We start from the raw sequence: 21,842 nt of genomic DNA on the forward strand, positions 1-21,842 counted from the left end.
ATAGCTCCAGCGGATGCCCACTGGGGCTCCAGGCACATTCGGTGTTTCAGTCTGGGTGTCCCAGAACTTTAGCAGCCAGGCTCACTAAGTGTTGGCCTGTGTACTTAGTGCACCGATGGTAATAAGAGGTCAGCACCCCCAGCTACCACGAGGGTTAATGGCTGGGGGCTTTGAATGGGGAGGGCTGCCACAGAAGGGTTTGCATTTGCATTTTACCCCATTGCTGGAGTTTGTTATTTTCCTTAAGCTTGTCATCATTTCCAGGAGGCCCAACTGGCTCCTTCCTCTGCAGGGCTAGATGGTGCCTGTCGGCACAGCCATGGGTGCGACGGGGAGGAGCCCTGGGAGCCCTTGTGACTGACCCACAATTTTCTCCGGCTTCATCCGAGCTCAGAAGGAGTCACAGATTCCAAGGGCAGAAGGACCATTGTGATCATCTAGTGTGACCCCTGTGCGACACAGGCCGGAGACCTCACCGGCCTCCCTCCCAGAACTGGTGGTGGGGATCTTCTGATGGCTATTCCACTTGCACAGGGACCCCTCGACGCTGAGTCAGCCACACGGGCCTGTCCATTGCGGGGACAGTGCCAAGGATCCCTTGCTGCAGTTCGCCCACCCAGGAGAGTTTGGGAAGTGGTACTCGTGCCCTGTGCAGGGGACGCCGAGGCATGGCTGAGTGCAGCGTGCCAACAATTACAGGCATGCACAAGCACAAACTTGGGTGCAGAAGTGCCCTGAAAAGCCTTCCAGCTCTTTGCTGAGATGTGAGGGCGGGAAAGCTAGGAAGGACACGCTGAGAAACAAAACACATTTACCAGCGTCTGTGGTGGAGCTGCGGGTGAGTCATACCTGCCAGCCCCTCCCTTCTGCCTGCTATGAACGTTTTGTCCCCGCAGGGAGACAAGTGTGCGGTAATTAGCCGTCAGAACCACGGCCAGGGGAGCTGGGTACGTCCACAGCCGCTCTCTGAAGAGCTGCACCACTACCGAGAAGCCAGGCGCAGAGAGGGAAGCCAAGTATCCGCCGCCGCTGCTCTCGCCAGGCTTCGGGGGAGCTACAGAACCGGGGGGTTGAAGGAGAGCGGGCGAGAGCGCCCGAAACGCGCAGCTGCGTCCGGGGCTGTGACCAGCCGGCCAGGCGACAGGGCGCTGCAGGGTTCCCGCTGCCTGCTTGTCACACGCGCACGCAGGCTCGTGGTCCGGGCAACCGCCGGCGCGCCGGGCGCTGGCTTGCTGAGAACGCTCCGGTCCCTTCCAGCTCCAGGTGAGTGCAAACTTTGCCCTGGGGAGCTGGAGGGGGGGGGGACTCGGGGGTGCCACGGACGCTGCTGCAGCGAGAGGGCCGCAGAGGGGTGTGGGCATGAGGCACTACCCTGCCAGGGCCCGGGGGAAGCAAGTGCCCCGTGCAGGAAGAGGCGCGGAACAGCACCAGGCGTTGCCGCCCTTTGCAATGTGGAAAGGTAGGGAGTTGGCTCTGCTGGCTGTTGGTGCATTCAGATTATTATTTCTTCTGCTTTCACCAGATATTTTGCTCTAAGCACGGAGCTGCTGGAGATGAATTAGATGCTGCACGTTCCTATGTTACATGATCACTGAGTAAGATGGTTTATGTAGTCAGCGGCGGATTCTGTCACCTTGTGTACAGTGAGTGGTACCGTATTGTGTGTCTCACACACCCCCCCCCCACTGATTTCAGAACCAATGGTAACGGGGGTCCACAGGAACCCGGGCAAAAGCACGGTGCGCCCCGCCAAGAGTAAAGGTGGCAGAACCGAGCCGCGGAGCAGGACACGTGCTGCAGCCGAGAAAGGGATGCACATGCTGGGGGAAGGGTGTTCAGCTTTGCACGGTCGCCTTTTGGCTGCCGGTGGCAGGAAAAAGGGGGTATCTAAAAATAGCCACGTAAACACCCAGTCACGGGAGAGCCCACTGGCAGCGCCGCGGCGGTGTCCGAAGCGCCGCCGTGCGGGTTCGCCGGTCAGTGCTCCTGAGGCCACGCTCCCCGGGAGACCCCCGGCTCAGCAGCTGCGGCCGCCGGGCAGGCACCGCGCGGAGCGCTCGAAGGAGCCGGCGGCGGGGCGGGGGGGACAGGCCCTGCTTGGCGGGAGCCGGCGCAGAACGAGCCCTTGGCGTGGCCGCGGCGTGCGGCGTCCGAGCCCAGAGCCCGCTCCCCGCGGCGGGACGGGCAGGAGCCCGCGCACCCGGGGCGAGAACTTGCCGCTCGCGGGCGCCTCTGGCACTCAGACGCTGAGGCCCCGAGCCCCAAAGAAACGGGGGCACCTGGCTCCCGCTGAAATCCTGCGCCCCTGCTGCGAGGTGCCTCGGAAGCCCTGGGCCCGGCTCCAGCGCCCCAGCCCTTTCTGCTGCTTGGGCGCTCGGGACCAGACCATGGCCTGCCCCATCTCCGCCAGCGGGGATTCAGCTGCCCGTGGAGCCAGGGCCGATCAGCCCAACGGGGCTCCGAGGGCTGGGCTTGGGACGACTCCGACTGTATGTGACCAGCGCGTGTTTGCGGGACGCAGCCTACAGCTTGCGGCCCCTTTCGGGAGGAAAGATGCGCTGTGGGGACGGGGGGGCGGGGGGGAGCAGTGGGTTTGGCCCTGACTCTGCTCGTGGTGAAGCCGGGGGAGTTTCAGCACCGACACCCATGGGGCGAGGCCAGCACTGAATGCTCTGGGGAAGCTCACGCCTCAGGGGCTACTTTTCAGCAGTGAGGAGCACCTACCCCCAAGCGAGGTCCCTGGGCCCGCACCTCTGGCCCCAGGCCCCGAGAGGAACACTCAGGGCTGGCCACAGGACTCTGCAAACCTGTGGAAGGGCGGAGCGCTCTGCCCACGTTGCTCTAAACTGTGGTTCCAAACAGGGGTGGCAGGTTTGTAGAAATGTTGGTGGTGCCCAGAACCCGCCCCCGCCCAAACTCCGCCCCCCCACCTGCCCAAGGCTCTGGGAGGGAGTTTGGGTGGGGGAGGAGGTCTGGGATGCAGGCCCTAGGCTGGGGCAGGGGATTGGGGTGCAGGCTCTGGGAGGGGGTGTGGAGGGAGGGGGTGCAGGGGTGAGGGCTGTGGGGTATGGGAGGGGCTCAGGGCAAGAGTAGGGGTGTAGGGGGGGTGAGGGCTCTGTCTGGGGCTGGGAATGAGGAGTTTGGGTGTGGGAGGGGCTCAGGGTGAGAGTAGGAGTGTGGGGGGTGAGGGCTCTGTCTGGGGCTCCTGTGTTTGGGGGGTTAGAGAGGCTCAGGGCTGAGGCAGAGGGTTAGGGTGTGGGGGGTGAGGGCTCTGGCTGGGGCTGGAGATGAGGAGTTTGTGCTGTTGGAGGGGGCTCAGGGCTAGGGCAGAGGGTTAGGGTGTGGGGGAATGAGGGCTCGGGCTGGGGGGTTTGGGGTGTTAGAGCGGCTCAGGGCTGGGGCAGAGGCTTAGAGTGCAGGGGGATGCGGGCTCTGGCTGGGAATGGGGATAAGGTGTTTGGGGTGTTAGAGAGGCTCAGGGCTAGGGTAGAGGGTGGGGGGGTGAAAGCTCTGGCTGGGGGTGTGGGCTCTGGGGTGGGGCAGGGCTGGGGATGAGTTTGGGGTGCAGGCAGGCTGCTCTGGGACAGGGACCAGAGAGGAGGATTCCCCCCAGCCCTTTCCCTGCCAGCAGTAGCGAGCTCTGGGGGAGGACCTCCCCTTTCCCGGCCCCCCAGCAGCCCACTCACCCCCACCACTGTCACTGCATGTGCTCCTAGGGGCCCTCTCAGGGCCAGGAATCTCCCTCGCCTCCCCCAGGGTGGGTGCCGGGGGGTGCTGCGTGCGCCTCCTCCCCTGCCCTTGCCCCTGACTGTAGCCTCACTGGGGGCGAGGGATGGGGCTGCCCCTTGCCCAGCCTGGGGCAGGAGCGGTGACTGCGGGCGAGGGGGGCCCTGTGCTGGTGGAGGGTCGCGCCGGAAAAGGGAAGGGTCTGAGGGGGAAGGGCAGGCTCAGAGTCAGTCTGCCCTGGCAGGGGAGTTGGGGGCACTAGGACCCCGGGGCAGCAGTTGCTGCAGGGAGGCAGCGTGGAGCTGCAGGGAAGAGGCAGAGGCAGGGACGCTCTGCTCCGGGGCCTGGGAGGCGCGCGGGGGGCAGCAAGAGGGGGCCGGGGGCGCGGCCCATGGGCTCTGACTATTGCCGGTGCTAAGGCACCGCGTGGAGATAGAACTCGCCGCCTCTGGTTCCAAAGAAATATCTCCAGGCTGCTCAGGCAGAGGACCCTGCCTGCAGCCCCGCACTGGGTGAGGAAGCCCTCTCCTGCAGGCAGGGTCCTCTGCCTGAGCAGCCGCTCGCCGCCTGGCTCTCTCCTGCTTTGCCTGGGGAGCCCAGCGCCTGCCACCCTGCTTCTCCACAGGGACGCAGTCGGGCTGCCCAGTTTGCCGCCAGTCGCAGCGCCGCCTTCGCTGAGCGACACCTGCCTAGAGGCCAGGGGGCTGCCGCGAGCGGGGGCAGCAAGGCTCCCCCCGGGTTAGGGGTCTGTTCGGGAGTGGGGCAGCGAGCCAGAAAAGGCTCCCGGGGAAGCCGGCACTGTGCGCAGCCCGCCCCGAGAGCAAGGCTTGGCAGCGCGCTGGGAAGAGCTGTTGTTAGCAGGTAGGTGATGCTCATTGGCTTTAATGCCCGGGGGGTGGGCCCCTGTGAGAGAGAAAGCATTGCACGGGGGCGTGGGGATAGGCTGGGCCCCTGTTCATTGCATTGCTCCTTTATTTTCACTTTTATTCCGTAGAAAGGGAAACGCTCTGACTTTTGTTCCAAGACTCTGATGATGAGCTTTTCGTTAAAAAGTGTGAACAGGTGGGAAGCGCTTTGTTTACACACCCGCTCCCCACCACTGGTCCCTACCATGCTTACTTGCTTTGCTCTAACGTGACTCGGACTCAGCTGTGACAAGCGGCGCTACCGCGAGGGAGGGGGGCGCTACTAGAGGACACCTCTGTTCTCTATGAAGTGGCCTTCCTTGCTCGTTTGGAGCAAAGGTGTCGCTGCAGCAGATTCACTGGGGCTTTGCAGAGGGTCAGTGTATCCGGCTTTTGTGTTTAAGGCTTGGAGGTGCTTTTTTTAAACCCTGAAATCGCATGGGACCTGGATTTCTCCTAGTGTTTCACTGTTTGGCTGATAGTGACTGTGAGAAGACCAGTCTGGAGTGGAAGGTTGTTCCAGTGTTTAAGGCATTACCCTGGGGCGCAGAAGACCATCTAGGTGCCCAGCTTGGCCACAATCATGTAGCTTCTCTGTACCTCAGTTTCTTCATCTGGACAATGGGGATAATGGCCCTGCCCCACCTCACAGGGGTGGTGTGAGGATTAACAAATTAAATACTGGGAGGTGCACAGCTAATACAGGATAAGAATCATACAAGTAGTCACCTAAGTGGCTCCACAGAAATATTTTCAAAGTCCATCCAACTACAAAGCTGTCTGGGTTTACATGAACCCAGCAGCGCTGCTCCATAGGGCTGGGCTTATGCAAGCCCAAATGATTTTCTTCACAGTAATTTTTAAAACCCCTAACAGGTAGTAGCTGTTTAGCCATATGACAAATCACTTGCCCCACGAGCACATTTCCAAATGCAGAAGCCAGCCATTTGCCCCCAGAGGCCCTAGATGAGCACACAAATGCTGCTCTGGGTCAGTATTGAGATGCACTGGCAGAGCCCCACCATGGCACCTGCTTGCGTTAGGGTGTGTTCTACCTGACTGGTCCTTCACTTTAATACCCCCGCTTGGAAATCTAGGGCTAGATCCTCAGCTGGTGTAAATCAACATCAGACCAGTGAAATCATAGAATCATAGGACTGGAAGGGACCTCGAGAGGTCATCTAGTCCAGTCCCCTGCACTCAAGGCAGGACTAAGTATTATCTAGACCATCCCTGACAGGGGTTTGTCCAGTGTGCTCTTAAAAATCCCCAATGATGGAGATTCCACAACCTCCCATGGCACTTTGTTCCAGTGCTTAACCAGCCTGACAGTTAGGAAGTTTTTCCTAAAGTCCAACATAAATCGCCCTTGTTTCTTCTTGTCCTATCCTCAGAGGTTAAGGAGAACATTTTTTCTCCCTCTTTCTTGGAACAACCTTTTATGTACTTGAAAATTGTTATCATGTCCCCACTCAGTCTTCTCTTCTCCAGACTAAACAAACCCAATTTTTTCAATCTTCCTTCCTAGGTCATGTTTTCTAGACTTTTAATCATTTTTGTTGCTCTTCTCTGGAATTTCTCCAATTTGTCCACATCTTTCCTGGAATGTGGTGCCCAGAACTGGACACAATACTCCAGTGGAGGTCTAATCAGCATGGAGTAGAGCAGAAGAATTACTTCTCATGTCTTGCTTACAACACTCCTGCTAATTCATCCCAGAATGATGTTTGCTTTTTTTGCAATTGTGTTACACTGTTGACTCATATTTAGCTTGTGATCCACTATAACCCCGAGATCCCTTTCTGCAGTACTGCTTCCTAGGCAGTCATTTCCCATTTTGTATGTGTTCCTTCCTAAGTGGAGTACTTTGCATTTGTCCTTATTGAATTTCATCCTGTTTACTTCAGAATTACTTTAAATCAGGGTGCCCTGCTGACTTACAGCAGCTGAGGATCTAGCCAAGATGGCGAGGGTGGTAAGTTCATTCAGGTCTGGGTGTAAACTTGCTGGCTTTGCAGCCGGAGTGTACATGACAAGACAGGTACGTGGTGCGCTGGGAAAGTGCCTCAGAACCCTTATTACTCCTGCATTACTGAGCAAAGTCTAAGGGCTTGTCTACCCTGGCAATTTACAGCGCAGCAACTTTCTGGCTCGGGGGGGTGAAAAAACATCCCCCTGAGTGCAGCAAGTTTCAGCGCTGTAAAGCGCCAGGGTAGACAGTGCCCCAGCGCTGGGAGCTGCGCCCCTGGTGGAGGTGGGATTTTTTAGAGCTGCGCCACGACCACTGCTAACACCTGTCTCTCAGCACCTTCAGCTCCCCTGGACTTTACTGGGAGTTGTGGGGTCAGCCAATGCTGAGCGTCTCTCACCACGTGGCCATAGCAGAAGGACAAACAAGAACGTTTCACCTCTGTGAGAAATAGTTTTGCGTGTGCCAGTCTGTGCCCCATTGTGCCCCAACGTTACTGTAGCCATGGGAGAAGATCTTACTCATTTGTCATGCAGCCCTCTTGGATGCAAACAACTGGAGGGCCCAATCCTCAGCTGGTGTAAATCAGTGTAGTTCCATTGGATTCAATGGGTCTGATCCCCAGCTGGAGTAAACCGGTGTCACTCCATTGGAGTCCTTCGGCCAGCTCCTCAGCAGGTGGAGTTTCATGGTGTCAGCGGCCCCCCTCCCTTGAATTCTGACGTCAATGGAGCTATGCTGCTTGACACCCACGGAGGTCCCGGTCCTGTACAGGGACCTCAGCGCTTGTCCCCCCATGCTGGCAACACCGCCGGCCTTCCTGACTCACAAGCTAACGTTTCTGAGTGTTTAGGAGGCATCTGAAAATTCCACCTGGGCAAAATTTCTCAAAACAAAAAAATTTTGTTAAAATTTGGCCCTTTATCTCCCCCTTCCCCATCCCCTGCCCTGCTCAGGGAATTTTTCACAAAAACATTTTCCTCAAAAATTTTCCATTTTTGGGAGGGAGGCGGGGGGGCAGGGAAAGAAACTTTAGATGAGAAACTTTAAATGAAAATATTTAGCCTGTTGTTCTATTGACTGTTTCTTAATTTTCTTTTTTCAGTTTTGTTTTGTGGGGATTTTTAACGCCAATTTTGATCTATCAAGCTAGTCATATAGGAATGTTTTATCCCCAAATCAAAAAATTGTATTGACATTTAAAAAAACGTTTTGAACACTTTTTTCAGTTTTAAAAGCAAAAAATACTGTTTCAAGCAAATCTGCTGAAAATTCAGCAAACCAAACAATGAACTGTTATGCAAACAGTGGAATAATGTTTGCATTTGCCCAAATTTCTGCAAGATTTTAAATCATGATGATCTGTCCCATTGGAAATGGAAATGCAACCTTAGCACTTACAATGGCACTCACCCCAGAACTTACTCAGTGACACCTGGCCCGTACTGCTTCAGTCATTACAGAGTTACAGAAGAGTCGCTTTGTGCATGGTGACTGGAGTAACAATTCTTCTAGGCTCTGTAAACAAGGTATTTATTAGGCGGAGTTTAGGCTGACTACAGTGCAGCTGAGTGGCAAAGACTTGAGAGAGTTATTCAGCTCACGCTAATGAAGTGTCAATGAAATCTGTACTCTTCAGTGCACCAGTCCTGTTTCTGGCCCGTGTTACGGGGCGTCTCTAGTCAAATACTCAGAGAGCTGGACAGCATTTTACTGGTGCAGTTTTAGCTCTCTTACTCTACACAGCCTTGCGAGGCACAAGTCGGTGCCATGGTGTAGTGTGACATTGTGGTTAGGGCACAGCCGCAGTCTGGGCAGTTGGCATAAGTGCACCCACCTTTGCTAGCTCTGATGGTGCTAAATCAGCACTGGAGCAATGGGGAGAATTTCAGGGAAGCCTCAGGTAGCCCCAGCCACTGTGGGCGGCACAGAACACACGTACACCAGGGAAATAGCTTACCCAACAGCAGAGACCAGGACATGAGCCATCTGAAAGCTTGTGCCTTTTGGGGCTCTATAGCCTATGTGTGCACTGCACACTAAGCACAGGTCTGGGGGACCCAGCCTTGGGGATGCAGAGTTTCCAAGCCCAAGCTTGAGCATCCACACTGCATTATAAACCTGGGTTTACCATTGCTGGACCCTGATCTCACAGCCCTGTTAACGCATCCACACTGCACTGCACAGCCCTCCAGATACAGGTCTGCAGCTAGACCAGCATCTATGCTGCAAAGTGACACGGCTTGGCCCTGAGTCACAGCAGGAGCTAGGCTCTGACCCCACCCTCCAGCAGAATCCTAAAACCCACATCCTGAGTGTCTGATTCTGTGCGGACAGAAGGGGGCATGGCCTCAAACCTGCGTCCAGGCCTGGGCTTAGTGTGCAGTGTAGACACACCCACTGAGCTTGAGGTTACCTCGTGTTTCCAAAGTCTGGGGGAGAGCTATGAAAGCCTCAGATTGGGGCTAGTGAGGGAAAGGGAATCAGCAGCCTGAGGGCCACAGACTGTGAGGCCAGAGATAATGGATGGCAAACACTGAACAGCAGCCCCCCAGCTGCTCCTGAGCCTGAAGTCATTGCAGGAATATCCCTCCCTGTGGAAACTGCTTTGCCACTGAGCTACCTCCGACCCCAGTCACTCACTGGAGAGTGCTAGAAGAAAGGAAACAGCTGTAAAGTGGAACTGGGGAAACAAATATGCACGTGTTAAATTTCATATGCAAATTTGCACGCATAAAATTAACACATTGTAAAGAATGACAGTTTACTGAGTCCCGTCAGTGCGCCCAGGGCTCTCAGCCTATCACAGCTGGCCCCAGCCCCGCTGATCGAGCTTGCACCCCAAGCCAGACACTAGCGCTGCAGTTCGGTTCCGGCTCCAGATCTGAACACCGAGCAGGAGGGGAGGGTGCGTTCCAGGCCCGGGGTCTGGCAAGAGAGGAAGCCGAGGACAGAGGGAGGACATGAGAGTAAAGACAGGAGAGGGTGGGAGCTGGAGGAAAACACATCCCATATACTCATATCTCCCTCGAAACAGTACAGACAATAAAACAGGCCAGGCATTGCTCGGAGATGACACACACATAGGGCACTCCCGTCTAGCCCGCCCTGTGCGCCTGGCGGGGACTTGCCCAAGCAGATACTAGACAGCTTTTCTACATGGAAACCAGCCCTATCTCTGCAGTGGGCGGCTAGAGACCTGGCCTGGAGGAGGAACCAACATGACTCCGCTGTATGGCGAGGCACGACAGCTTTCCCTTGGGTGGTTTCCTCAGGGCCCATACCCCACAGAGTTGCAGAACAGCAGAGCGAGGGGTGAATTACAGGCAGACACAGTCAGAGATATCCGGTTTTGGAGCAGGTCTGAAGATGGGGCACAGAGACAGACGGACATTTCCAAACAGCTGGTGGCAGAGGAGAGAGAGATGCAAAGACCTGAGTCAGCCCCTGCTCTGCCCCAGACTCCCTGGGGCCCTATGCATGTCACTTACTCTCCCCTGTGTTCCAGCTCCCATCTGTGTGGTGAGGCTAACACTGTGGCCCTGCCCCATGGGGTGTTGGGAAGGCAAAAGCGCTGAGCAGCATGAGTGCTCAGACTGTATGGGACTGGGGCCTATATAGATATATAGGTGCTTAGACAGGTGCTTGGCATCTAGGAGGGGACATGTTGCTCCCTGCTTCCCAGCCCACACAATGGAGATGGTGGAGATGCAGCGATTCCTCTAGACCAGGGGAATGCCCATGAAGACTTACATCAGCTTTGTAGCCATTGATACTGGGAATGTGAGGCCAAGTGTTTGCTTCTGGGCTGAGGCTCCAGCCCAGAGTGCCTGGGGCAATGATGGTAGGTGCAGGAGTCACTGGGGGCTGCTCCCTCACCAGGGGAGCCCACGCTGGCCTAGCATGGCTAGCATCAGCTTCTTTGGAGAGCCTGCCCCTTTCCCGAGCGAAGCCCCCTGTGAGCGCACGGGACATCACCTCCAGGTCGGGGCCGGAATTTGCTCTTCCCTACTCCTTCCAGTTCAGCCAGAAGCATCGGGGTTTGCAGCGTGCTCCCTTGCCGGATGGCAGGCAGGGAACTGGCCTTCAGCAAACTACACCAGCTACCAGTGAGACAATTCCAGGCATTGGGATGGACTCAGCCAGCCTGGCAAATCTAGTCCCTAGGTACTTGCAGGACCATTTATTTCCTTCTAGCTCCCCCAAGGCAGTTACGATCAGCCGGGTTATCCTTTGCTCGCCAGCCTAAATTTTAGCCTATGCTGGGCAGAGGCCTCCTTGGGCTCTGTTTGTTTAACCCTACCCATCAGCATCTGCTCAGCACCTGTGAAAATCAGGGTATTTTAATTAAGGTGCCTACAACCAGATTTAGGTTTCCAGTTTGGGGCCACTATCTTTTTGCGCAAACCCCGCCTGTCAAAGCCGCAGCGAGTCTGTGTCTACACCACAGTCAGAAGGTGTGACTGCAGCACGTCTACACACACAGTACCTGAGCTACCGTTGAGCTAGGGCGAGCGGCTCAAGTACACACCCAAGTCCCGAACGGGGCTAGCCGGGCCACTGCCCTTGCTGCCACAGCTTCACTGCTACGGTCACTTTGAGCGAGCTAGATCCAAGCTGGCTCGGGTACGTCTACACGTGCTGCCTCCCCACTGCTGGGTAGGCAAACCCACTTTGTCTCTTGACTGTGTGCTCTGTTGGAGTCACTCAGCTTTCTATGCAGAGTACTCCACATTGCTGACCAGGCAGGAGGACACTGGCCTTCCTGTGGCTGAGTGCTGGAGGACGCAGGTGAAGGTTTGTCCCTTAGGATAGCATTCTACTCATTTTGTTTGTGTGGGTCACTAGTGACCAAATGAGGGTGTGGCAGTAATTAAGTTTGCACAAGCAATGATGTTCTATTACTTTCAAGAGGTGAGCGAGTTGGTCATTCGTTTGTTTCGTAACGAGAAATCAGCTGGTCCCACCCACTTCACACCCCAGTACATCCCAGAGCCATGGGTGTGGTTACTGTCCTGCAGCATTCTCGGACACAAGAAAAAAGCTCTGTGTTTGAGCAACCAATGAGTCATGTGATGTTGGGCACAGTCCTATTTATGACTACTTTCCATATTGCCAAACAGTGATTTCACTAGCAAATGCCGCCTTCTGCAGAAGTGGCTTGAACAGGAGTTTCCAGACAGGGTGTTGGCAGCACAAAGCTCAAAGGGCTTTGAGACAGAGAGTAACATTTCAAAAGCCCCTCTGTGACTTATGAGCATTTGCCCCATTTTCAGAAATGACTTTGGCAGTTAGGAGTCAAAGTCCCATCGGCTTTCAATAAGACCTCGGCACTTTAGAGTCTATGACTGTCGGCCTCGAAAGTGCCACCCTGGTTTGTGGGCCTGGGGGGTTGTACCAAGTCCTGCTGGGACATGAAAACACAGCTGCTACAGGGGGCTCCTGAGAGATTCCTAGCAATCGCTGGTGACAAAGCAGGATATAAGGTTTGATTCTGACGTCAGAATCTGCTGCCTTTTCACAGCAAGTTCAAGCCAGATCTTAGTTGTGTTTTGGAGCAGGGAAGTAGCAATGGGGAGGGTGGAATTTCCACCTCCACAAGTTCACCTGTGCCTGGAGACCATTTGCCCTCAGCTGTCCATGGCACTAACCCAGGCTAGCTCCAATGAGATGCCAGGGAGACCTTTCTAGAAACATGTGGCTCTAGCCCTCTCCACCCCCCATTAAAACCTTAGCCATGCCCATCTTTCAGAAACTTAACCTTTAAATTCCCTGGTCACTATTGCAGGTGGTTCTTTCCCATTTCCCAGCACTCAGAGTCCTTGGGAATAAGGAACCATGCACACCTTTTATTTGGGAAAAACACAATCACTATATATTTACCTGCAATAAAACGGGCAAAACCCAAGCTGTCCAATTCTGGTCATCCGTGGATGTGGAAATGTGGAGAAACTGGAAAGGATCCAGAGGTGAGCAACAGAGATGATCAAAGAAATGCAGTGAAAGCCATATGCACAAAGGCTGAAGGAACTGGGTATGTTTAGTTTGGACAAGAGGAGATTAAGGGGGAGATATGAAAGCTGTCTTCAGATACTTGAAAGGCTGCCTTAAAAAAGATGGAGAAAAGTTGTTCTCTCTTGCCACAGAGAACAGGGCAAATGGCAATGAATCATAGAATCATAGAATCATAGAATATCAGGGTTGGAAGGGACCCCAGAAGGTCATCTAGTCCAACCCCCTGCTCAAAGCAGGACCAATTCCCAGTTAAATCATCCCAGCCAGGGCTTTGTCAAGCCTGACCTTAAAAACCTCGAAGGAAGGAGATTCTACCACCTCCCTAGGTAACGCATTCCAGTGTTTCACCACCCTCTTAGTGAAAAAGTTTGGGTTCAACCTACCCCACAGCAGATTTAGATTAAATCTCAGGAAAAACTTCCTAACGGTCAGACCAGTAGGACAATGGAACAGACGCCTAGGGAGGTTGTGGAAGCTTCTTCACTGGAGGTTTTCTATAGAAGGCTGGACAGAGCCACCTGTCTTGGATGGTTTAGACACAACAAATGCTGCATCGTGGCGGGGGTTAGACTAACCCGGGCGGTCCCTTCTAACCCTGTGGTTCTATGATCAGGAGTATGGCGCACCCCACAGTCCCAGTTATTAAGTGTCCTGCTTTTTGAGGGCCCACAGCTCTATTTACATCCACCTAAAAGCTCACTTGCAGATCCCATTAGGCCCAGTGCTGATCAAGTGGGCGCTAGGAAGCGGCTCCTCAGCTGGGCTGCTCTGGCCCAGCAACATCCGCCCCACCAGGCCCCCTGCTGGTCTGTGGCTGTCTCAGGCGGTTCAGCTGCTGCGGCTCTTCCCCTGGCGCTCAGGGCGGGCATGATGTTCAGCTCTAGCTCCGTCGCCATTGCGCAGGCCCCACAACATTCATTTCTGCCACCAGGAAGCCCTCTGCAGTAAAGACAGTGCTATGGAGGGTTCCGAGTCGCCAGCTACAAAACCCAGAGCCAGGCAGGACTCCTGGTCAAACCACTTCCCTTTCCAGCACAGCCCCTCTCTTCCCTTCGGAAGCGGGCATTCCCAACCTGTCAAACCGCACACAACCTGTCAGCTCAGGGTGACCCACTTACGACTGGGCGTATCTTGCACAATTCAAACGCCTTTTCATAACCAGCCACGTTAGCACACTGCTGTCATTCCTAGAAACAGAACACAAACAGATTCCAGACAACGCAACACAACCCACCATGCGTAAGCCAAACTGCAACCCATGTAAGGGAAGCCTGCCACAGCTTGTTCCTTCCCTGTTCTCCTACAGGAGGAGCAGAATAGTGGGAGCTTCTTTCCCATTTCAGCACTCTAGCTCTGGGGCTCACATTGGTAACTGCACGTTTTTCTGACTTGACTGTTCCCTTCCTTTTTTCTTTCTGTCTAGCCTGGCTATTACACTGAGCCCCTGAACCATCACTCCAACATCAGGCTACAATGCGGCTTCTAGATAGGATCCAGCTATAGCCGCAGAGCCGGACTGAACCAGAGTAGAAACCAGGGTAGCTGGACATTATGGTTGATTGGACATTTGGGGACATAAGAACATATGAATGGCCATACTGGTTCAGACCAAAGGTCCACCCAGCCCAGTATCCTGTCCTCTGACAGTGGCCAATGCCAGGGGCCCCAGAGGGAGTGAACCTAACAGGTAATGATCAAGTGATCTCTTTCCTGCCATCCATCTCCACCCTCTGACAAACAGAGGCTAGGGACACCATTCCTTACCCATCCTGCTAATAGCCATTTATGGACTTAACCTCCATGAATTTATCTAGTTCTCTTTTAATCCCTGTTATAGTCCTAGCCGTCACAACCTCCTCAGGCAAGGAGTTCCACAGGTTGATTGTGTGCTGTGTGAAGAAGAACTTCCTTTTATTTGTTTTAAACCTGCTACCCATTAATTTCATTTCGTGGCCCCTAGTTCTTATATTATGGGAACAAGTAAAAAACTTTTCCTTATTCACTTTCTCCACACCACTCATGGTTTTATAGACCTCAGTCATATCCCCCCTTAGTCTCCTCTTTTCCAAGCTGAAAAGTCCTGGCCTCTTTAATCTCTCCTCATATGGGACCCGTTCCAAACCCCTAATCATTTTAGTTGCCCTTTTCTGAACCTTTTCTAATGCCAGTATATCTTTTTTGAGACGAGGAGACCACATCTGTACGCAATATTCAAGATGTGGGTGTACCATGGATTTATATAAGGGCAATAAGATATTCTCCGTCTTATTCTCTATCCCTTTTTTAATGATTCCTAACATCCTGTTTGCTATTTCGACTGCCGCCGCACACTGCGTGGAAGTCTTCAGACAACTATCCACGATGACTCCAAGATCTCTTTCCTTATTAGTTATAACTAAATTAGCCCCCATTATAGTCTATCTATTGTTGGGGTTATTTTTTCCAATGTGCATTACTTTACATTTATCCACATTAAATTTCATTTGCCATTTTGTTGCCCAATCACTTAGTTTTGTGAGAGCTTTTTGAAGTTCACAGTCTGCTTTGGTCTTAACTATCTTGAGCAGTTTAGTATCATCTGCAAACTTTGCCACCTGTTTACCCCTTCGTCCAATGCCCTGGATGACAGCTGGGCCAGGGTAAGGCCCAAGGGAAGACATGGCTTTTGAGGAGGGAATGTGAAGGCAGGTGTGGTTGTATAGGCCAGGGGCTTAGTGGGGGATGTCCCAGGCACAGGGGCAGCATAAGACTCTAAAAGCTATTCCATTTGTAAAGAGCTCTGACTCCTTTACTGCAGTTCTCTGTGGTGACTTGGAGAACAATACTAATGTGTCACACAACTCTGCCGGCACTGCGTGGGGTGACAGCACATTGCCGGGTCACATTTCCACAGCCCTGTGCCTCAGGTGGTCTTTGCATCCTCGGCCTGTGCAACAGCTTGTAGATTGATGCACAAATTAGGTTTTTGCCCCTCTGTTGAGTGGTAATAGAGGTCAGCGCTTTGCAGGTCACCTGCCCAGTGACCCAGGGACATCCCAATGCAAACTGACTTTCTGAAAAGAAAAGTCAAAACATTTCATTTCAGAACTGCTGAAACAAACTGTTTCAACCTTTCCAAGGGAAAAAACATTCAACAAAAACAATTTGCTGAATTCACAAATTGTTTTGGGCGACCCGAATCTGCATTTGTGTGTGCGTGTGCAAACAAAGGTTTTGCATGAAATATTTCCCCCAACTCTGCATACTAGAAATGCACTAGGGCCTACAAACAGAATGGTAACCTGGAAGAACACAGGAATGCTTTTGGAGCTGCTAAGGTTAGAGTTTATGCAGCTACGTCTTCTTGGTGTCTAAGAGCTAGCAAACAAACATTTGTTTTGCAGTCCTCCAACAGAGTATGAACCTGTGTCACAACCATGTGAAATAGTGTGAACTGCTCAGCCTGAGGGTGAGAAGTGTGTCAGGATACTACAGAAATCCCCTAGCAACGAAACTGAAGATGGGCACGGGAAACTCCAGCTTAGCACACACAAGAAATATTCCCACAATCCGTAGTTCAAAACTTGTGACAGGGTCGTTAGTGCCTTGGAAGTTTGCTGGGTAACGTTTCCCCAAGGTGATCTCAGGTGTGGAAAATCTTGCACTTCATTTGATGCTTTCCTGGAGGACTGCATTCCTTGTCTACGTTGGGCTCTTTGGGAATGGATATGCATCCCCCTGAGAGCCCAATGGGAGCTGCCAGTAGAACCATAAAGCACTTGGAGATGGGTATTTGTGGGGTGACTAAGAACAAACCATGGGGCCCTGGGCTGCGTGGGGAGATGCACTGCTTTGACCGACGGTAGAATCTGCCCCAGCCTTCTCATGCGTTGAAGTGGCGTAGGAGAACATGACACTTAACAGACTAAAAACTAAATACTGGAGCGTCCCTGTGCTAAGGGGCTTGCAAGTTGAGGATCTGCATCTGCAAAGACTGAAGCATGTGAATAATTGAGTTGAATGGAGCTTTACTTGTGCGAGTAAAGTTCCTCATATTCTTAAATCTTTGCAGGACAGGACTGTATGTTGGCCATACACCGTTACCAGTGCTAATAAACAAGGGGTGGGGGAAGGGACTGGGAAGGGAGCAGGACTTCACCAAGTAAAGACCAGGAGGTGCTGGGCCCGGCATGCGCAGTGACCAAAATCAGGACTGGGACATGCTGAGGTGGACCTTCAAGAGAAGTAATGGAGTGGGGGCACAAGGGGACAGTTCTCAACATCCCAGCCGTGCTTCAAGCATGGCTGGTTAGTGAATCCTTTTGTGCCTACACTTTCTACTCAAGAAAATGGGCTAAGCCTCCATCCTCGATGTGCTCCTTCCTGCTCTCGTGTGCCCCTTTACAACCTCTCTGTGCTGCCCCCGCCTTCACCATCTCTCCAGCCCCCCACCCCAAAATCTCACACTGCCACCCCTCGAAAATCCAGCCAGCATGAACTCACCCACCCATGGAGGTGCCTCCCCTTGCCCCCAGCTCCAGTAGGGAGACCAGCTGGCCTGTGGTTATAAGGATAGTCCTGATGTTTGGGGCTTTGCCTTTTATAGGCACCTGTTACCCACATCCCCGTCCTGATTTTTCACATTTGCTCTATGGTCACCCTCAGCTCTAGTCACACACACATACGCCAGCTCCTGCAAGGGACTCATACACAGGCTTCAGACAAACTGCCTCACATCTGTAGCCGCTCCCCTCCCCCCGTCCTGTCCCGCTCACCCCTCCAAACAGCGACAGAGCCCCCTTCCCTGTTTGCTCTCTTCTGTTCCTTCCTCGTGCACTCCCAGAGTTTGGAGAGGCTCCCCTGACACCGAGGGAGCAAAACCTGTCCTGCCATTATCATGGGTGGGAATTTTTCACATAACTTATTTTTTGTTGGAAAAATGCCATTTTGTTAAAACCCAAATGTCTCCTGGGAAAGGGGCAGGTTTGACACATTTCCACTTTCAAAAAAAGTTGGGGGGGAAAAATCACAATTGTCAAAAATGTCCCGTTTTGACATTTTCAAAATGAAAAATCCCATTTTCAGTTCAAAGTGACTTTGGTTAAACTTTTAGTTAATTTATAGTTAAAAAAAAACAAAACAGGTTCTCAGAGAAAGGTCAAAATCAAAATGAACAGGAGTACATTTCAATTGACCCAATCGGAAACAAAAGGCAGATTATTCAGTTCATGAAAATTTTTGACATTTTGACTTTTCTGTCAATTTTGGGACAGAAATTTCTTTTGAACTCTGCACAGTTCTCCTGAGAAGGGAAACCATTTCCTACACTGCTCTAATCATGGCCGATAGGTCACGCTTCAATGCAGTGGTTCTATAAGGTGTCTGGCCGTGCAGGGAAGCCCTTCTGTTGCTGATACGCCCAAGGAAAAAAGCGTTCCACAAAAAAACCTTTCAGACATTCTTTCAACATCAGGGAGAAGCAATAAAAAAGCACAATGCTTTTTTTTTTCCTTAGCAGTTACCCTTAATGCACTAATTTGTTACCAGGGCTTGCAGGGCACTACAGGATTCAGAGGGTTAGCTCTCCTAGTGCGATAACTAGCAGCCTCTCCTTCCAGAGCCATGCACATTCCTGTAACATCCCCAACGAGCGATGCCAACGCCTCAAGTTGTGAATAGGAATCAGCCCTGCAGGAGGCTGCTGGAACTGTAAACATGGCAAAATAGCTTTGCCCAGCAGAGCACAGAATCAGCATGGAAAGAGGTGTTATTTTCTGCTCTACCGGGCTGTTACAGCTCAAGCAGATAGATACGCATTGATGTGAACTAGCTAACGCTCTCCCCAGATTTCCACTGTCCCAAATTCCAATTATGCCTTTCTGCTAATCTTTGGCTGAGCAGTTGCAATCACACAAGCCCAATATTCTGTCCCCTCTACCATCTGGTGAAGGGTCTGTGCCAGCTCCCAGCGGACGGAAGGACTGCTTTTGCTCACGGGGAAGCAGCTCCTGGTGTTACCAGTGAAGGGGCTCTGCTCAAACCCAAGTGGGAACAGAAGATACAGTGATATGGAGCCTCTGAATGGTTTGCAAGTAGCAGACTGAGTATTGCCCTGGGTGCAGACTGCCACGCATTACCTAGCCTGCTGGTCCTGTGCATCAGGAGGGTGGTTACTCTATTCAGGGGTCTTTGGTGGCTGGTTCTCCCCTCCCTACGATAAAGGGGTTTGCTGGGGGGAATCCCAACGAGCCAGCGCACTAAATCTCACTCTTTCAGATTAGCCTGGTTTGGGACAGCCCCCAGCATGAGACTGCCCTTGCTTTGGGCAGTGTCGCACTCACAACGCATGCAGGCCCCACCAGGCCCAGAGACCACACGCTGCGGCCGCTCTGCCTGCTGATCAGAGCTGGCTGCGGCAGTACGGCCTGGAGCTGTGTGTCAAGGGCTGAGCAGAGCACCAGCCGCACAGGGCAGGAGGGGACGCAGCTCCACCGCCTGCTCTGGGCTCAGGCAAGAACCCCCTTCCCCCGGGTCTCTCTCCTCAGCCCCTCGCCCAGCGCCCCGTGTGCAGAGGAAATGGCCACTGAGCAGCTGATGGGCCCCACGGAGGAGCAGCTGGAGATCCTGGAGTATAACTTCAGCAAGGTCAACAAGCACCCGGACCCCACCACCCTGTGCCTCATCGCCGCCGAGGCGGGGCTGTCCGAGGAGGAGACCCTGGTGAGTGAGCAACACAGGCCCCCGGGCCCAAAGCCCTGCTCCTCGGCCCAGAAACCCACTCCCCCCCGACAGCCGCGACCCACTCCTCAACCCACCCCATAACTCCACTCCTCGCCCCATAGCCCTACAGCCCCGACCCACTCCTCAACCCACCCCATAACTCCACCTCACCCAATAACACTGCAGCCCTGACCCACTCCTCAACCCACCCTATAACTCCACTGCTCGCCCCATAGCCCTACAGCCCCGACCCATTCCACAACCCACCCCATAACTCCACTGCTTGCCCCATAGCCCTACAGCCCCGACCCACTCCTCAACCCACCCCATAACTCCACTCCTCGCCCCATAGCCCTACAACCCCGACCCACTCCTCAACCCACCCCATAACTCCACTCCTCGCCCCATAGCCCTACAGCCCCGACCCACTCCTCAACCCACCCCATAACTCCACTCCTCGCCCCATAGCCCTACAGCCCCGACCAACTCCTCAACCCACCCCATAACCCCACTCCTCACCCCATAGCCCTACAGCCCCGACCCACTCCTCAACCCACCCCATAACTCCACTCCTCGCCCCATAGCCCTACAGCCCCGACCCATTCCACAACCCACCCCATAACTCCACTGCTTGCCCCATAGCCCTACAGCTCTGACCCACTCCACAACCCACCCCATAATTCCACTCCCCACCCCATAACCCTACAGCCCCAACCTGTTCCACACCCACTCTATAACTCCACTCCTCTCCCCATAACCCTACAGCGCTCCCCATTTCATAACCCACTCTATAACTCCACTCCTCAAACTATAACCCTACAGCCCTGATGACTCCGCAACCCACCCCACAAATCCACTCCCCAAACTATAACCCTACAGCCCCGACCCACTCCTCAACCCACCCTATAACTCCACTGCTTGCCCCATAGCCCTACAGCCCCGACCCACTCCTCAACCCACCCCATAACTCCACTCCTCGCCCCATAGCCCTACAGCCCCGACCCACTCCTCAACCCACCCCATAACTCCACTCCTCGCCCCATAGCCCTACAGCCCCGACCCACTCCTCAACCCACCCCATAACTCCACTCCTCACCCCATAGCCCTACAGCCCCGACCCACTCCTCAACCCACCCCATAACTCCACTCCTCGCCCCATAGCCCTACAGCCCCGACCCACTCCTCAACCCACCCCATAACTCCACTCCTCGCCCCATAGCCCTACAGCCCCGACCCACTCCTCAACCCACCCCATAACCCCACTCCTCGCCCCATAGCCCTACAGCCCCGACCCACTCCTCAACCCACCCCATAACTCCACCTCACCCAATAACACTGCAGCCCTGACCCACTCCTCAACCCACCCTATAACTCCACTGCTCGCCCCATAGCCCTTCAGCCCCGACCCATTCCACAACCCACCCCATAACTCCACTGCTTGCCCCATAGCCCTACAACTCTGACCCACTCCACAACCCACCCCATAATTCCACTCCCCACCCCATAACCCTACAGCCCCAACCCGTTCCACACCCACTCTATAACTCCACTCCTCTCCCCATAACCCTACAGCGCTCCCCATTTCATAACCCACCCCATAACTCCACTCCTCAAACTATAACCCTACAGCCCTGATGACTCCGCAACCCACCCCACAAATCCAGTCCCCAAACTATAACCCTACAGCCCCGAACCACTCCACAACCCATCCCATAACTCCACTCCTTGCCCCATAACCCCAGATCTGTGACCCACTCCACAACCCACCCCAAAACTCCACTCCTCGCCGCATAATTCTACAGCCCTGACCCACTCCACAACCCACCTCATAACTTCCTCTTTGTCCCATAACCATGCAGCCCTGACACATTACACAACCCACCCCATATCTCCCTCCTGTCCTCATCACCCTACACGCGAGAACCACTCCACAACCCACCCCATAACTCCATTCCTCGCCCCAAAACCCTACAGCCCCGAGTCACCCACAACCCACCCCATAACTCAACTCCCCAACCTAGAACCCTACTGCCCTGACCCACTCCAGAACCCACCCCATAACTCCACTCCTCAACCCATAACCCTAGAGCCCTCACCCACTCCACAACCCACCCCATAACTCCACTTCTCGCCCTATAACCTTTTAGCCCCGACCCATTTCGTAACCCACCCCATAAACCCCTCCCCACCCCATAACCCTATAGTTCCAACCCACCCCACAACTCACCCCATAACTCCACTCCTCGCCCCATAACCCCAGAGCCCCGACCCACTCCACAACTCACCCCATAACTCCACTCCTGGATCCATAGCCATACAGCCCCGAACCATTCCATACCCACCCCATAACTGCACTCCTTGCCCCATAACCCTACAGCCACGACCCATTCCACAACTCTATAGCTCCTAACCACCCAATCACCCCCTCCCCACCCTATAACCCTATAGCCCCAAGCCACCACATAACCCCATACCCTCATACTCCCAATTCACCCTAACCCTGCTCCGAACTCCACAATGCTAACTCT

General features: G+C 53.9%; 1 protein-coding gene across 5 annotated transcripts in view; it reads left to right on the plus strand.

The window, feature by feature from the left end:
• The first annotated feature begins 981 nt into the window (after nucleotides 1-981).
• Nucleotides 982-21,842, plus strand: part of HOPX (HOP homeobox) — a 31,418-nt gene continuing 10,557 nt past the window's right edge. Inside the window, exons 1-2 of one of the 5 annotated variants that reach the window (XM_073340002.1) lie at nucleotides 982-1,263; nucleotides 19,140-19,314. In XM_073340002.1, the coding sequence (XP_073196103.1) occupies nucleotides 19,171-19,314 (144 nt within the window). In that variant the 5' untranslated portion in view covers nucleotides 982-1,263; nucleotides 19,140-19,170. Of the gene's footprint in view, nucleotides 1,264-1,563; nucleotides 1,644-1,933; nucleotides 1,977-4,301; nucleotides 4,588-4,729; nucleotides 4,789-19,139; nucleotides 19,315-21,842 lie in introns of those variants that run through there. The other 4 variants (XM_073340000.1, XM_073339999.1, XM_073340001.1 and 1 more) reach the window with 4 other exon arrangements.

The sequence above is a fragment of the Lepidochelys kempii genome, chromosome 4 (genome assembly GCF_965140265.1).
Source record: "Lepidochelys kempii isolate rLepKem1 chromosome 4, rLepKem1.hap2, whole genome shotgun sequence".
Lineage (NCBI taxonomy): Eukaryota > Metazoa > Chordata > Testudines > Cheloniidae > Lepidochelys > Lepidochelys kempii.